This window comes from Cucurbita pepo, chromosome LG11 (assembly GCF_002806865.2).
Source record: "Cucurbita pepo subsp. pepo cultivar mu-cu-16 chromosome LG11, ASM280686v2, whole genome shotgun sequence".
Lineage (NCBI taxonomy): Eukaryota > Viridiplantae > Streptophyta > Magnoliopsida > Cucurbitales > Cucurbitaceae > Cucurbita > Cucurbita pepo.
Window position 1 is genome coordinate 5942226 of NC_036648.1, and position 17655 is coordinate 5959880.

General features: G+C 31.9%; 1 protein-coding gene and 5 non-coding genes across 6 annotated transcripts; 2 read left to right on the top strand and 4 right to left on the bottom strand.

The window, feature by feature from the left end:
* Positions 1 to 1661: 1661 nt before the first annotated feature.
* On the bottom strand, positions 1662 to 1733 carry TRNAD-GUC. The gene has a single exon. It is a non-coding gene; the product is annotated as a tRNA-Asp (tRNA).
* A 1638-nt stretch (positions 1734 to 3371) lies between these two features.
* TRNAD-GUC lies at positions 3372 to 3443 on the top strand. Its single transcript has one exon. It is a non-coding gene; the product is annotated as a tRNA-Asp (tRNA).
* A 553-nt stretch (positions 3444 to 3996) lies between these two features.
* On the bottom strand, positions 3997 to 4068 carry TRNAD-GUC. The gene has a single exon. It is a non-coding gene; the product is annotated as a tRNA-Asp (tRNA).
* A 1869-nt stretch (positions 4069 to 5937) lies between these two features.
* On the top strand, positions 5938 to 6009 carry TRNAD-GUC. Its single transcript has one exon. It is a non-coding gene; the product is annotated as a tRNA-Asp (tRNA).
* Positions 6010 to 8986: 2977 nt separating this feature from the next.
* TRNAD-GUC lies at positions 8987 to 9058 on the bottom strand. The gene has a single exon. It is a non-coding gene; the product is annotated as a tRNA-Asp (tRNA).
* A 1015-nt stretch (positions 9059 to 10073) lies between these two features.
* Positions 10074 to 13027, bottom strand: LOC111805538 (ethylene-responsive transcription factor WRI1-like). The gene is made up of 8 exons (XM_023690647.1): positions 12855 to 13027; positions 12037 to 12119; positions 11916 to 11924; positions 11734 to 11822; positions 11359 to 11432; positions 11099 to 11149; positions 10581 to 10657; positions 10074 to 10510 (listed from the first exon to the last, which is right to left on the bottom strand). Exons 1-8 carry the CDS (start codon positions 13025 to 13027, stop codon positions 10074 to 10076), a joined length of 993 nt encoding a protein of 330 aa, XP_023546415.1.
* Between the last annotated feature and the right edge of the window lie 4628 nt (positions 13028 to 17655).

The following is a 17655-nucleotide window of genomic DNA, read 5'->3' on the forward strand; positions in this document are numbered from 1 at the left end:
TATTCCTAATTTTTTTTTTTTTTTGCTTACTTGGCCCAATGTATTCAAACTTATTTTAGATTTGTAAATAAAAATATTTATATTTTGTTTTAAATGTGAAAAATTTTACCGTCCTTTTTACTCAGTCTTTTATGTTTTTAAAGATAATCATGACTCGAATCTAAAGAAAATGAGATTGAGGTCAAGACAGAGACAAAGGTAGATGGAAAGGTAGGCTAAGACCATAGTGTTGTAAATGTGAAGGTATATAGTAAGATAGTGTAAAATTTATAAGAATGAGTGCAAGTATACACTATTACAATTATCGACCCTATTGTTTTTTTGTTTTTTTTTTTTTTTGTTACTTTTTGTTGCTGAAAATTAGGTGAGTTTTTAATGTCATTCAAATGGTGTTGATGAGTTTAAACTATCTAAACAAAATTTATACCTATTCATTTTTCTAATAAAGAAGGATCTTAGCTTTTCGCATTCTCTTTAAAAGGACTTGATTTTGATTCTTGGGATGAGTGTACGGACGGTAAGCGGCTTCCCGTACTTAGCCGAGGTCAAGATGGTTCGGGGTTCAGGCGCATCGAGCTCAAACTCTTTCCCTGGGTGGGACATGGATCTCGATCTGCCTCCACGGGAAGAAGTAGAAGTTACCGTTGATTGAGGAGGCGAGAGTGTTAACTGTTGTCGAAAAATAGGGAGCAACAGAAAAATCAACAATAATGAAAAAAAGTTCGACTATTAAAGATTAAATAGATAAGTTGTTGAATTTTGTGGTAGATTTGAGCTCCTCTTAACACATTTCCAAAATCACGCCGTCAACATAGCTCTCATTTAAGCAAAGAAATCAACCTTTTAATCGTGTAAAATTGATAGAATAAGAGAAGAGAACAAAGGATTAGAGAGTTATCTCTTGTTGTTGTCCTTCAATGGAAGTTCTTCTTCTTTAAGCTCTCTCATCCACCTCTTTGTCCTAATCTATCATTTTTTGTCTTCTTTTCTTTCTTCTGTCAACCAGGGCTAAATTAGGTTCTTCTTACTCGTGCCCTCTAATTTTACAGCAACAAAAGACTCTATTGTGTCTTTTCCATTTTTCAATTTTGTGGCTCTCCTTTCTTTTTAGGCAACCTTTCCCTTTTATATTGTTCATTGCTTCCCATTTAGGATTGAAAAAACAGTCTAGTTGTCCACTAAGTTCCTGATAGTCAATGACCCACCTAGCTTAAAATAGGATTGTTTACAAATATGTTTCTCAATTGATTCAGCATCAAGGTTAGCAATGTGTACAAATATGTTATCGCCAATAGGATTGTTTACAGATTTGCTACACCATCATGATTTAGCATAAATATTCTAGAATTTTACCAAATAACTCAATTGAATGCAAATTGAAAATTCTTTTCAAGTTGAAACATGAATGAGAAAATTACACTTAATCTCAAGAAAGAATAAATATTGGATAGAAAAAGTTACATAATTCATACCTAAATTCTATAATTATATAATTATTGATAATGAATAATTTAAAGAAAATTTATTAATTTATTTTTTAAAAGAAAAAACTAGTAAATAAATACATAAAATTACTTGTTCTCTTAAAGGAATTGCACTTAATCTATTAAACGAACCGTTTGGAGCATAAGTGAAAATGAAAAATAAAAATAAAATAAAAGCGCCGTTGCCGGGGATCGAACCCGGGTCACCCGCGTGACAGGCGGGAATACTTACCACTATACTACAACGACCGAATTGTTAATTTTCTATTGTTCTTGATGAGATAGTTTGTGGGGAAAAACCTTATTTGTTCGTTTATTTAATCTTAATCCCACTTTGAAGAGTTCCAAGCTTTCATTTATTTTATTTTCTCTTATTAAAAAGTTTATGAATTGGCTTCAACATATTTCTTCATCAACCCGACCCGATTCATAAATTTTTTAGACTAGAATAACAGCTCTGTTTGATTAATCAAAATAAAGAGCTCAACATACTACATTTTTCACTTCATATCTTTACCTCATATTTGCTTTTATTTCGTCTTTATTTAATTTATTTCGTTTTAATTCTTGTGAATAATCGACTTATTCGTAATGATTATATCAATCTATACCGTTTATCCTATAATGCATAAGATTACAACTCTAAATCTGTATGTTCATAAAACCCTCCTACAAACTTATAATTTAGTTAAAAGATAAAATTTATAATGTTTAAATTATTTTAATATATTAATAGATTAGTTATATTAAATACAATAAAGAAAAATATATTAAATTATGAATATTAATAAAAAAATATATTTAATTTTAAGCGTTTAATTTAAATTTATATATCAGATTTACTAAACCTAAAAGAGTAAGATTTTATTTATTGTATTGGATAGGTTAAATATTAATATAATTAATATATATTGGATACATTTAATTGAAAATGTATATTTAAAATTGGAATAAAATTCAAATTAGTTAAATATTTATTCATATTTAAATTGAAATAATATTATATCTGAATAATTATTTAAAAAATATTTAGAAATATTCAAATTTCATAAAATATCTCAAAAGGTAAATATTGAAGGGTGGTAACATTCATACTTAGTACTATGTATATGTAAATGTAACCTTAAAGTAAATAAAAATTATAAAATACATTGAAGAAATATCATAACTCAGAGATTATCATTCACCCAAAATTTATAAACATCCAAGAACAAATAAAATTTGATTCTTGTTTAATATGTTTGAATTGCAACATGTTGTGATAATTTGAACAATATTTTTTCTGCACGACGTTTATATTGCATGATTGATGTTTTGGTTTATATCATAATCCAAATCTTACTTAACATTTTTGATATGATATTTGTGTATTATTTTAACACTTTTATCGAAATTGTTTAAATCCACATAGAGAGATGGTATTGAGAATCATAGTGTTTTTTCGAAATTAACTGTAAACATGTGAGAGAGTGTTGTGAGATCTTTTGTATTTTCATCACTCTTTTACAGCAATATTTAACACAAAAAATCGAGGACAAATCTTCTTGAATAAAAGGAAAATGATATGAATCAATAAATCTCAATTATACAACGTTAATGTCACATTAAAAAGAATCAAGCTTCATTTATTGAACGAAGATTTCAATATATTTTAAGTGTGTTTCATTTTTTCTTAGATAGTTACAAATTTTTTTTTATAGATAATTGAAAATTAGATTCATGGGGTTTGGTTAATGTATTTTAAGAAGGCTTTTTTAGGTTACATTTATATAATGGCTAATTATGGTCGGTTACGAACTTTTGAAAGACTCATGCAAGGTTAAGGGTTTCACTTTGAGGCTATATAATTTTCAAATTATTGATTTGATGTAAAGAATTTACAAATCAGTCGTTGTAGTATAGTGGTAAGTATTCCCGCCTGTCACGCGGGTGACCCGGGTTCGATCCCCGGCAACGGCGTTTTTCATTTTTTATTTACCATTTTGCTAAAACGGTTCGTTTAATACATTAAGTGCAACTCCTTTGAGACACGTGGGTAAGTCAGGTGGCCAACAAGTCATTTTATGTATTTATTTACTTTTGAATGAACTGTGGCTTGGTTTTTCTGATGTGATTTTTTTTTATAAAAAAAAATAATTAATTAAATTGAACAAAATTATTAATTATCAATAATTATTTAATTATACAATTTAAATAAACAACAAAGGTATGAATTATGTAACTTTTTCTGTCCAATACTTTGACTTTACTATTTATTTTTTTCTTCAAATTTTTAATGTAACATTGATTTCAGATTTTTATATATTAAGTTTACTTAATAAACATTAAAAAGTTATTAAATTGAATAATTTAAAAGAAAATTCATTAATTTATTTTTTACTAGAAAAAAATTACATCAGAAAAACCAAAGTAAATAAATACATGAAATTACTTGTCTCAAACGAGGAGCTGCACGCACATAACGTATTAAACAAACCGTTTAGAGCTAATAAATTGTAAATAAAAAGCGAAACGCCGTTGCCGGGGATCGAACCCGGGTCACCCGCGTGACAGGCGGGAATACTTACCACTATACTACAACGACTGGCTTGTTAATTTTCTTTACATTAATTTAGTTACCTATTAACCTTGTCGAGTTCTTTTTCAAGTTTGTGGGAAGAAACCTTATTTATTTAGTTATTTGTTTTATTCTTTCATTTATTTTATTTTCTCTTATTAAACCAATTTTATTAATTGGCTCGAACATATTTTTTCTTATCCACCCGAGTGTTTAAATTAGATGAGTTAAGTTCTAACTTCAACAAATAAACAAAATAAGAGCTCAACATACTACATTGTTCCCTATTATTCCTTCTTTATCTAATTTTTCGTTTCAATCTTTAGGAAGGATCGACTTGTTAAAAATGATTATATCATTCGATACAACTTGTTCTACCGTGCACAAGGGTGCAACGCTAGATCTATCGATCTTTAGGGTTATAAAGCCCTCTGCAAGCTTAGATAAGTGTTTATAACTAATTTAAAATTAAAATTGAGTCGCATACCTCCTTTGAATTTTTCACACTCACATGTTTTGATTTGAATGATTTAAATCAAATCATTTGTAACAATTACAAAGTGAGTTGTATCAGCAGTCATCCTACCTTGTTCATATGTTATAAATCCTTTAGGTTCTTATTTAAATATGGTCATCTTGTTTGTCAACTGCGGTTTAAAGAAAAATTTATTTTATTTTATTTTTATTTGTTCATTAGATAATATTACATTAAAAATAAAATTCCTAAAAATTAAATAATTAATTACACGATTTTAAGGCATAAATCTCAAAAGTATAATAATTGATGCATGTGTTGTCTTTCACTTAAATAATTCAATTCATAACTCTTAGAGAAGTTTTCATAGCACTCAACTTAAGCCCTTACCGAAGACATCACTATACACTACAAAAAAAAAAAAAAAAAAAAAAAAAAAATTGTTCGTCTTGTACTCCTAGCACTCGGGCTTTTCACAGCTCCTCTCACAAGCTTTGCTCAATGAGAACGTTTCCCCTTACAAATTATTAGAGTAAGAGGTGTCACAATTCATTGTAAAGTCGTACAAAAAAAAAAATATTAATAGTTAGTCAACCTAAGAAAATTTCACACTTCAGTTACGTTGGTTGGACGCGACTGTTCCATTACAATCTTCACTTTAGTGGGTCTAGTGTGATACTTTCTCTTGAATCGACACTGAACACATTTAAAATATCTCGAAAATGAGTTTCATGCTCTATATTAATCTTAAAATGCACAAAAATATTGTTATCACAAATCAATATATTTGAATATCTAAATATTTAGATATAATATCATATTTAAATATCATAAGATTTCTTAACCTAACATATATTTAACTGATTTGAATCTCATTCAAATTTTAAATATATATTTATAATTAATGTATCTAATATATATTAATTATTTTAATATTTAACCTATCAAATACAATAAATAATTTTTTCCGTTTAGGTTTAATATATCTAATATATTAAATTTTAATTTAAACCCTTCAAATTAAATATATTTCTTCAATTAAATATATATATTTTTTTCTATTTTCAACTAAATTTAACCATTTGAGGTTAGTATGAGTTTGCAAGAAGGTTTTATGAACCTACAGATTTATAGATTTATAGATCTAGCGTTGCACTCTTATGCACTGTAAGACAAGTTGTATCGATTGATATAATCATGACGAATAAGTCGATCTTCACGAGGATTGAAACGGAAAAAAATTAGATGAGGAAAGAATAAAAGCAAATATGAGGTAAAGAAAAATTTGAAAAAAAGATATGTAGTATAGTATCTTGAGTTCTTATTTTGTTTGTTTGTTGCAGTTAAACTTAACTAAGTAAAGAAAGATCTAACCGTAAAAAATAAAAATAAATGAAAATATGAACATAATTAACTAATCAGTCGTTGTAGTATAGTGGTAAGTATTCCCGCCTGTCACGCGGGTGACCCGGGTTCGATCCCCGGCAACGGCGTTTTTATTTTTAATTTACCATTTAGCTCAAAACGGTTCGTTTAATAAATTAAGTGCAACTCCTTTGAGACACGTGGGTAAGTCAGGTGGCCAACAAGTAATTTTATGTATTTATTTATTTACTTTTGAAGGAACTGTGGTTTGGTTTTTCTGATGTGATTTTTTTCTTTTAAAAAATAATTAATTAAATTCCATAAAATTATTTATTATCAATGAATTATATAATTATACAATTTAAATAAACAACCAACCTTGTTTCAAGACATTACCCTAGGAAACTTTGAGAAAATTTTGAGGATATTCAACTCTATATTAATTGAATAATCCTCCACATTAATTTTTTTTCTTGCATCCTAGAAAAAAAAAATAATTTTGTTCTCACACTCAAATTTATGCAGATACACTAAAAGAAGAGTTTGATCCCGATGAGCCGACAACTTATTGTGAGGCAACAATTAAGATAGTGTGGCAGGAGGTTATGCAAAAGGAATTTGAAGCCATTGAGAAAACAAGACGTGGGCACTCATCGACTTACTACTCGATCACAAAGCCATCAGTTTAAAGTGAGTGTTTAAGATGAAGAACAATAGTAAAGGAAATGCCATCGAGCACAAAGAACATGAGTGGGAGGAAGTTGATTTTGATGAAGTCTTTACACCAAGGAGATTGATTCTTGCCCTTACAGCTCAACACGGGTGGGAGGTTCATTACTTAGGCGTCAAAACAACATTCTTAAATGGCGACCTCCAAGAAAAAATATACGTTGCCCAACTTGAAAGTTTCATCATCAAAATCGAAGAACACAAATGTACAAGTTATCAAAGACCCTTTACGATTTACAACAAGCACCAAAGGCGTGAAGAGTCTCAATTTCACGAAGTGCTTACAAGAGCAAGCAGTGTATACATAAGTCATGGAGTTGATGCACTCATATTTGGTGTGTACGTTAATGACTTGATTGTCACTAGAACAAAAGTTGAAGAAATCAAAGAGTTCAAGCAGTAAATGATGAAATAATTTGAGATGATTGACCTTTGGTTACTCATGTATTACAACAATATTGAGGTGGTCAGAAGAAATATTGCATCGTGCTAAATCAATTGGCCTAGGCTAAAAAGATGTTGCAACAATTTAAGATGGAAGACTACAACCCGACCAAGTATCCTATAGAAGCAAAGTTACAACTTGAAAAAAACGCTGAAGAAAACCTGGTGAATTCCACCAAATATAGGCCCGTCATCCAAAGTCTGAGGTACTTGACTCGTATTCGTCCCGATCTTTCATAGCATATGTTGTCAAAATGGTGAGTAGGTAGGTACATGGAAAACCCCATTGTGATGCATCATCAAGCGGTCAGGTACATTCTTCGCTATGTAAAGGAACCACAAGCTATGGATTGAAGTATCAAAGAGGGATAGGATCTAATGAACTAGTCGATTATATTGTTACTGATTTAGTTGGGAGACATCGACAATAGAAAAGGCATTGCATCAATGGTGTTTTATCTCAATGAAAATGTGATCACTTTTCAATCTCAAAAGCAGTGAACTATGACATTATCTTCTCGTGAAGCCGAGTTCATGGCACTAACTATGACATCATCCCAAGCATTGTGGTTAAGAAACTTGTTGAGAAAAGTGATTGAAAGTGAGTTAAAGTTTGTAGCTCTGTACGTTGAGAATAAATCTACAATTTCTTGATGACAATTCAGTGTTTCATGTACAACAACAAACACATCGATACTCGCCTGTAAATATCCATTCACCTCACCAAAATTTTCATTCGAAGTAAAGCAAACGTGTAGTATATTCTCCCGAATGTATTGTAATCGCTACCTACTAACCATAATAATAACCTTGACTCTCTTAAAGTCAGCCTCTATATTAACTTACTCAATAATAATATATTAGATATGAGTTGTCTTTCAACTCAAAACATCAACGGTTATATTGAGCTTACCAAGATTATACAGTACCTTCACATTATAACTCTGACCAACTTTAGCTATCGTTGTTGGCTCACTTCTTAATAAACAAATATTTCACGCATTTATTATCGGTGTAAATTTGAATTCTCAAATCATACAAATAATTTCTCCATTTTATCAAAGGGAAGACCACAATAGTCAATTCCAAGTCATGAGTTAAATAGTCAAAGTCATAACATTTCAATAGATAAGACATAGGCAATAAAGGCAATAAAACCAACATAAAAAAAAAAAACTCCACACCTTAGTTTAAGTGGCTAGGTATTCAGATTATAAGCTCCAATGACTAGATCTTATTGAACTAATTCAGTAAGTTATTAATTGAATTCTTTAATTAATCAATTTTCATTCATTAACTATGTATCTCACCACTGGAGACCTAGAGTTGTACTCTATGCACGGCAGGATAAGTTATGTTTATTGATATAATTATTGTGCAAAAAAAAAAAAAAANGGAAAAGGAAGATCGGTAAAACATATTCAAATAAAAAAAAAATTAAAAAAATGGTATAATAAGTATGCATATTTGCAATTTACAAACAAGAAGACATAAAAATCTGAAATCAATGTTACATAAAAAATATGAAGAAAGAATAAATACAAAATTCAAGTATTGGACAGAAAAAGTTACATAATTCATACCTTTGTTGTTCATTTAAATTGTATGATTATATAATTAATGATAATAAATAATTTAAAGCTAATTTATTAATTTATCTTTTAAAAGAAAAAATCACATCACAAAAACCAGTAAATAAATACATAAAATTACTTTGTTGTCTCAAAGGAGTTGCGCATGAGATATTAAACGAACCGTTTAGAGCTACTAAATGTTTAAAAAAATAAGAATTGCCGTTGCCAGGAATCGAACCCGGGTCACTCGGGCGAAAGAAAAATGACTTACCACTATACTCACGACACATTTGTTAATTAAGCACAAAGAATTTTAAATAAACTATCTAAAGCTACTAAATGTAGATAAAAAGGAAAACGCCGTTGCCGGGGATCGAACCCGGGTCACCCGCGTGACAGGCGGGAATACTTACCACTATACTACAACGACCCATTTGTTCACTGTATATATATTTATTATACTTTTTGTGAATCGAGTTCCTTTTTAATTTTGTGGGAAGCTTATTTGTTTTATTTTTTTTATATCTCAATCCGACTTTGAAGACGTCAAACCTTTCATTTATTTTATTTTCGCTTATTAAAAATGTTTATGAATTGACTTGAACACATTTTTTTAATCGACCCGAGTGTTTAAATTATGAAATGATTTTAATTACAACTTAAGTATACCCTGTAAGAATATATATAAGTTGAATACAACTTCGAAGAGATGAACCACAGGCAGGTTATGTTTAGGTTATATATTTACTATGTTCTACTTTAAAACTAGTGATCAATATCATATAGAAAGACGTGACTAATGTGGGAACACTTAAAGTACTTGTGAACTCATCCTCGTGCGCGAGGATCTGCATGGTATTATCTGAAGATAGAATCACATTAGTGGTTGTGAACTAATCTTAGTAATGAACCTATCTCAATTTGAGTTCACATTTGTGTTTGAGAATATTTGCTAAAATCACTCCATACCTTAAATGGTGAGAAAATTCTCTATTTATAATCAAATAAATTACAAAGATATGGAAAGAGTAATAAATAAAAAAAAAAAAAACAATAAATTAAAGATATATATAGTAAACGGAATGGAAGAATATCCAGATATTTTTCTATAATAAAATATCAAATATGATATATGTGTTAAACTCTAATTTAGTATTAAATATCCTTACAATTACAATTAACTAAGAGTTGGTATAAACAAGATAGAGAAAAAACATGAACTGAGTGGGCCGACTAAATAAACACTTGTCAAAGACCAAAACTATGTTGATTCTTCGTATAACTATGGTTACATATGACATACAAACATCAAGAATAATTAAAGTACTATGAACGACTTTTCAAGTACTCAAAAAGTATTTTATTTGCACTTAAAAACACTTTTTTAGACACTCAAAAAGCCATTACAAACATGTCTAAAATGTATGACGTTTGTATATATGAGATCAAGCCAAAGCGGAGTAATGAAAAGGGGTAGAGAGTGACAAGTTGGTGGTTCCTTGACATGAATATTGCAAGTGCAAGTACGGATTAGGTTCAACAAAGGAGAGTAGCGCTCTACCTTCATCCATGGGGTACTCCTCTTCCATTTCGACATCTCCATTGACGTTCACAACGTTCTTCTCCATAAGGTGTTTGAAGAGGGACGACTTGAGGAGAAGGCCAAGGGCCGTGCGAGGGGACGTTCGTGGGGCAGTCGGAGTAAATGCGTTATTACTCGTAGTATTGGTATCAATTGAAAAGGACAATGGTGGAGAAGGCTGCATTGGGTTTGGCTTAAGCCACCTTATGTAGCTGCTCAACTCGAAGTTGGTCACTGCGTTGAGGCCTCTATATTCGATTGCCGCTATGTCGTATGCCCTCGCTGCCTCCTCTTGTGTACCTACAAGTGATCAACGCTTAACCATTATGAACCATTGGAAATTAATAAATTTTGGAGTTGAAATACTCACCGTAAGTTCCAAGGTATAAATACTTGTTGCCAAATACTCTTCCAATTCTTGCTTCCCACCTCCCATTGTGATGGTGTCTGCAAAATCGACTCTCTTTATTTCAAACTTGTGATGTTCGAATTCTTCTATAACAATTCAAGTCCACCGCTAGCAGATATTGTCCTCTTTGGACGACTTCCCCTCAAAATTTTAAACGCGTCTAATAGGGAGAAGTTTCCACACTCTTATAAAGAAATCGATGTGGGATCTCACAATCTACCCCTTTCAGGGCTTAGCCTCCTTACTGACACATCGCTTGGTGTCTGATTTTAATACCATTTGTAACAGCTCAACCCCACCGCTAGCAAATACTGTCCTCTTTGGAATTTCTTTTTCGACCTTCCCCTCAAGATTTTAAAATGCGTCTACTAGTGATAGGTTTCCACACCCTTATACCCTTATAAAGAATGTTTCGTTTCCCTCTCGAATAAATGTGGATCGTTGAAATTAAAAAAAAAAAAACGTTTGAGTGATATTACCTCGCAACTCCTCGATATTTGGATACACCTCTAGAGAAACCACTACTTCTCCTGCCAAGAACGAGTGGAACCAAAATGTATTATACGTTAGTTTTTCTTACGAGACTGGTAAAATTGAAGTCTAACTCGATAACATATTGGTTTTTTTGTTAATTTTTTTAATTTTCATCCGAACAAAAATAAAAATGTTTTTTTTATAATTAAAAATTAAAAAAATTAGATAATTGTTAAATAGAGTGTAAATTATTGGATTTAATCACCTTCTTAAAGAGGCCAAGTATTCCTCCTTTGTCACCCTCTTCATTATCTTAATCTCATTCTCATAATCAGATACCTACACAAAATAATCATCCCAATCTAATATAATAGAGAATATATTAATTATGGAATATATCTTAGATATTATATTTTAATATTCGGTAGTATATTTTATTTTATTTTATTTTAAATATTTAATTAATTTATATTTTCGTGATGGGTAGATATTAATTACTAGTTTGTATCTAGTTATGAATATGAATGAGAATACACACCTTCGATTCCAATTCTATTTCTCGTCATTAACCTAATCCGAAAATGAAATAATTTTGAATATAAAAATTAAGAATAGAAAACTAAATAGAATTTAATGGTACCGAAAAATTAGTGAAAGTGGAGGTTCCCCAATATTTGAGTGCAGCTAAGTCATATGCTCTAGCAGCTGATTCTTCTTCATCATAAGCTCCTATTTTTCATTTAAACACGTTTATAACATGTTTTTATTTACATATTTATAATGATATTTAAATATAATTTAATTGCGTTTTAACAAACTTACCTAAATAAACTGCTCCATTTGTTTCAAATGGGTGATCATCACCCCATCACAACACAAACAAGAGAAGTTATGAGCTTAGCCATCCATAAACACCATATTTATGAAGTTAACCTTAATTTACCTTGCTTTCCTTTCTTCCTTTGTGTTGGATTCCATGACCCTTTGTCCCATAAGTGAGCTTCAAAACGTCCCGTCCATCGATGTCTGCTCATTTTCAATTAGAGTTATTCATATGACCTGATAACTCGACAATCTCGACTATCTAATCCAATCTATAAAGATTGAGTTGGGTTACATTTTTTTTTCTTTTTTTTTTTTGGGGTTGGGTTGATTTTTTGGGAAATCGAAAAATTTAGTTTGGTTGGAGGGTTGACATGTTTTTGGTCGGGTTGATGGTCAGGTCAACCCGATCAACCCGAAAATAGAGTTACAACTCAACCCTACCCAACCCTATCTTACTTTACTTCTAAAAAATAAAGAGTATTTAACGTTTATAATTGATGCTAATGATGTGTTTCATTTGTAAATGTTTGATATTTGAACTTTATGAGCTGTTATTAATGTAATAATCCGATGTGTTGTCCATAAATATAGTTTTTTTTTTAAGAAAAGGAATAACATGACAACCAACAACCCAACCTAACTCAATCTAACTAAAAAACAGAACAACATGACAAGTCAACTCAATCTAACCCGAAAACAGAAGGTTGAGTTGGATTGTGAACTCTATTTGAATTGCTCGTGTTACCAACTCAACCAACTAAAATTTTCGAATTGGTCCAAAAGATTTTTCCAATCCCATCCAACCCAACTCGTGTACACTCCTAAATTCAACATTCTACTCAAGCTCGGACATAAACTCGACTTATGAAACCCAACCCGTGATTTGTATGGTAGTTTAGTTTTAATTTTAAGTAGTTGTCAAAATATTCTCAATACCTGCTAACTCCACGAAACCTGGAGCTTCTTTTTGTGGCAGTGGATTGATCTGCCGGTGACTTGGGTGGTTGACGGCTTCCCTTGCAGCTTCTCCGCCGTCTCCTTATGCAGTTGACGGCCACGGAATCAGTTTTGAAAGAACAGAACTCTGAATTTAGAACTGTAAAGTCCATATTAAATTCAATTTGAGTTCTGTTCCATGAAGAAAAAGGTGGATGGGGTTTGGGAGTTTATATAGGTTACTGGAGTGATGAGCTCATAATTAGCTTGTTTTTATGCTTACTTTGTCTTTTGATGTTTCCGATGATTACAATGTCATTCAAAGAATTGTCTTTTTAACATAACTAGATGCCCCAAATCTGTCTAATTAGTAGTTTAGCTTTATTGGCAGCAGCTTTATTCTTCGATCACATCGAAGATCGATGATTTTATCAACTGTTTCGACTTTGTTTGAAAATGATTTGAACGTTTAAATGTAAACGTTTTGTTTTTGAATTTTGATTTAGAATTCAAATGAATTTAGTGAAAATTTTATTTTTCTATTTTTAAAAACGTTAGAGAAAGAAATTGGAAACGAGAAACAAGAACGATCTCTTTTAAGTTCATTATATGGTTAGTATTTGAAAATGAAATCGATATTATACCGTGACACGATTGTTAAAAGTTTAGAGACTAAATTTGTAATTGATTATATTTAAATTTATTATAATTATATCGTGAATAATACTAACTTAAGTTAAAATCAATAAGGACGAAGCTTTTTTGTACCAGTTTTCTCAATTGAGTAAACTGAGATATGTAAAATGCTGCTAAAGAACACATGACTAAGATGCTATATGTTATTTTGGGGAAGATCAACCTTTAATTCTTGTAGTGACTTTGATCCGTTGAGTGGCGGCCATTCTACTTGGCCCCGTTGGATCACTAAGGCTGGCTTTTATACTTCTCGATCATATTTACTAATTTATTTTTTTCTCTATGGGCATATTTCTTACCGTAGAGGAATTTATCTTACCTATCCTAACAAGTTTTACTAGTAGCCTACCCTATTCTCTACCCCCGAAGAGCTTAGAGTGATCGATAATATCGTTGAATGAAAGAAGACTTTTCTTATTTCGCGGTGTTTCCTATTCTTCGACGGGATGCTATTGATAACTTCTCTTTTTTTTGGTTAAAAACTTTAATCCTATGCTCTTTGGTTAATGATAAGTAGATAGGCACAATCATTACAAGTTTGAGACTTTGATGGATAAGATGGATTAGAGTTTGGCTTAGAGAAAACAACATAAGACAGATTGGTTTAGCATTTAGTGTAATAAGACAACAACGTTTGAACTTGTCGGTTGTGTGTTGCAAGTAAGCTTTTTATGGCAACAACATTGGATTCTTCACCCAATCAGAGATTGAGTGTCTGATGATATGCCAATGTTTGTGTCGGATATGATACGTTATTTTCTATGCTAATATATTATCTGATAGATCCTTCCAAATAATTCCACTCTCAACCATGAAAATGTTTCATGAAATTGTTGCAAGTAGATGGGTTCTTATTTTCGATCGATTTTGTTTAAGATTTATTTAAGATTAACTATATGAATAGCACGTTCAATTCTATCAAATCGATCATATTCAAGGTTTACGACTATTCACCTAGAGATCTATTCTTAATAACCTTAAATCATCATTCAAAATTTAGGGTAACTTGGAGCAACGACAAGGAAAAGGATTGCGATGATTGTTAAGATTGTAATAGCGAGCAAGATTTCGTCATTTCTCTAGCGAGTATCGTCTTCATCATTTGTGGTTTTCTCTGCCAACGTAACGACAAGGGTTTTCATGGTTTCGTTTGGTAAAATATCTTCATCTTCCGTCAGTGTTAAAGATCACGTATTTGTTTAGATTGCTTTCGGTTAGTATCTAATTAAATATGGTCAGTTAGTATCTAATTAAATATTAGTTAGTAGTTAGATTTACTTTTGATTTGATTTGATTAGATTTGTTTACTGGGTTTGTTACCCGAATTTTCTGTAGATTTTTAGGTAGATTTTCTAAATAGAGCATTCTTGCTCTTCATAATTTAATCACCTCATCAACCATTCGATCAATCCTTCTTTCACTAATAGTTTTTTTGGTTTTCGAGGGATATAAAGGATCATTGGTACATATTATATTTCATATATTTTTCTCAAATTTCAATCGACAAACTTGACAAATGAACAAAACGTTCTTTTGAAGGATTTCTGTCATGACCCCATTTTCGAGAATTCGAGAAATCAAACAGCGACAAAAAGATGAAAGTAAAAACAAATAAAATAAAAGTAATTTACAAACAGGGTACAGGTGCAAGGAAGCAAAAGAATACAAATCGTAACCTGAAAGAAAGGACCACAAACCGACACTGACGTCTTGGGTCGACACCCCTTTGTGACGATTTAGCTCCCGAGCATCTCTCCACTTCGACCAGTACCTAAAAAAAGATGTAAAGAGGTGAGTCTAAAAATACTTAGTAAGAAACCTACCTTTAGGCTTTCATCGCATCCTTAACCTAATAAGTTTCAATAAGCTTATCATACGGTTCTAAGAAGTTTGACCCTTATTCAGGTATCTTCTGAATTGCACATCATAGTGGCGCCTTATCATAAGCTGAACTATATGTGTAGTCCTTCATCTCCTCTCAAAGTGGGTTTCCTCCACACACAATAGTAGCCCCTCTATATGTTATTTATGTAGTCCCTCGTCCTCTCTCAAGGTGGGTTATCATACCTACAATAATATTTCCTCGTATTACTTACTTATATAGTCCCTTGTCGCCTCTCAAGGAAGGTTATCATACATACTTCTTATATTAACTACTCGTGTAGTCCCTCGTTCCTTTTGAAGGTGAGTTATACCCTACAGATAATCAGTTTCGGGTCAATATTTATGTAGTTCCTTGTCTCCTATCAGGGTGGGTTATATCCTACACACAATAACTCTTCAAATAGTTTTGTTTAAGTCACCATCGATCTTAAAAGTTTTGTATTTCACCTTGGGTGCCATGAAGATTTATTAAGTTCTAGGTTGTCAATCTGGATTACGGCACATCTCGCATTTCCTAGTTGCTCGGAGTTAGCTCCTCGTGTTTCCTAGTTGCTAGGACATCTAGGAGGAGGCTATGAATCAAGTAACTTTAGTTAGTTTTTGCATTTAGGTCAATCTTTATGTTAGGATAGATCCATTGCATATTTGTTATTTCTTATTTCTAAACTTCAATGGGGGAGTTTATATTTTCTATTTTAATTATGTTGTTATTATATTTGCAATAAATTTATGAACATTTTATTCCATAGCAACTTTTACAGGGAAACAATGACAATCTTATATTAAAGAGAGATTAGGGTCGTTACATAATTATTATCTAATAATTAAACACATCAAATCTCTTCATATTACTATTTATGCACTTATCTCATTGAATGGCTTCATTTTATTTTTCTTTGTCAAATTAATACTATGATTTTGGAATGGACCAATTGCATGTTGAGTCAAACGGAAGGATCTAAAACTGGGCATGCCACGTGTCACAACCATACTAAGAATAGAATAAGTTATGACGCTCACATGCAGACAGATAAGGGGACTACCTTCAAGTGGGGGCCATTCCGCCACTTGAAGAATAAGAAAGACAAGTTTCATGATGTGATCGAGGAGGACGGTGCATCATCCAACACACCATTGAAAGTGTGCATTGAAGCCAAGGTAAGTCCTAAGTTAGATGAAGACAACAATGGTGTGTAGACAAGAATGTCAAGAATTGGCTTGATAAGGGCCGAATATGGCCCCGAGCCTTAACCTTAGAAATTGAAGTTTTGGTATGATTTTTATCATACGACTTTGGAGTTAAGTCTGTTTATATGAAATATAAATGTTCGCCAAATTTGGTGTCAATTAGACATCCAACGCATGCTCTACGAGGCCATATGACTGTTCTCCAAAATTATGTCTACTCCTACCATACTGAGTTAGCTTTCTACCACTGCTACTCGGTAGCACATACGTATGTCATTGTGTGGGCAAGAATTGCAAGACAAATGTCTTGGGCATCGCCTTGAAATGATTTTTTTTTAAGGATAGTGTCAGATGACATGAATGTGCCGACATTGCGCCCCCAACCTATGTGTCAGAGGTTGATATATGCACCTCCAATCTGGTACAGTATCCGTAAATGACTCGAAATGGAAAACAGGAGAGTTCATGCCTTGATAGAACATGGATGGATAGATATTCGGGACGATATAGTTGACTCATGGGGTTGGTTTTCAAGTAGACATGTCTGAACAAGCTATGATGGTCAATGATACCACGAGACTTGAGATGACATCATGATATGTAGGTCATATTATTTGGAACCAAGAAGACAAGACAAGATATAATGTCGCACATGAGAGACCTTGGCCTAGAGTAAAGGCAAGGTCGAGTCTAGGGACTTGGCCTAGAGACATGGCAAGTCGGCTAAAGTTGCAGAGGATTGAACATGCATACACAGACGACGTGTGTGGCTGAACAAGCTTAGATTCTGCATGTGTTTAGTTGGCAAAGAAAAACCTCACCTAAGGTTTGCAAAGCCATACAGCCAGACAAAAAATGGAAACAAAGCTTGAATTCTCATTAAGGTTTGTCTTCCGTGTGCAAAAATCATAATGTCGTATGGTTGAAAAGGTACAACTGTGACAACATGCATCCAAATAAACTAATTGGAGTCAGGATCCGTCAAGTCGCATCTAAATGAGGCTTCTTCTAATTTTTCATGTATCGACTCATA

What these genes read in the sequence shown, in the direction of transcription:
- LOC111805538 (XM_023690647.1), bottom strand. Translation starts at nt 13,027, where the DNA reads ATGGACTTTACAGTTCTAAATTCAGAGTTCTGTTCTTTCAAAACTGAT. An exon ending in CCACTTTCACTAATTTTTCG is followed by an intron (nt 11,433 to 11,733) that starts GTACCATTAAAT and finishes TATTTTGTGTAG; the next exon opens with GTATCTGATTATGAGAATGA. An exon ending in TACTTGGCCTCTTTAAGAAG is followed by an intron (nt 11,150 to 11,358) that starts GTGATTAAATCC and finishes CGTTCTTGGCAG; the next exon opens with GAGAAGTAGTGGTTTCTCTA.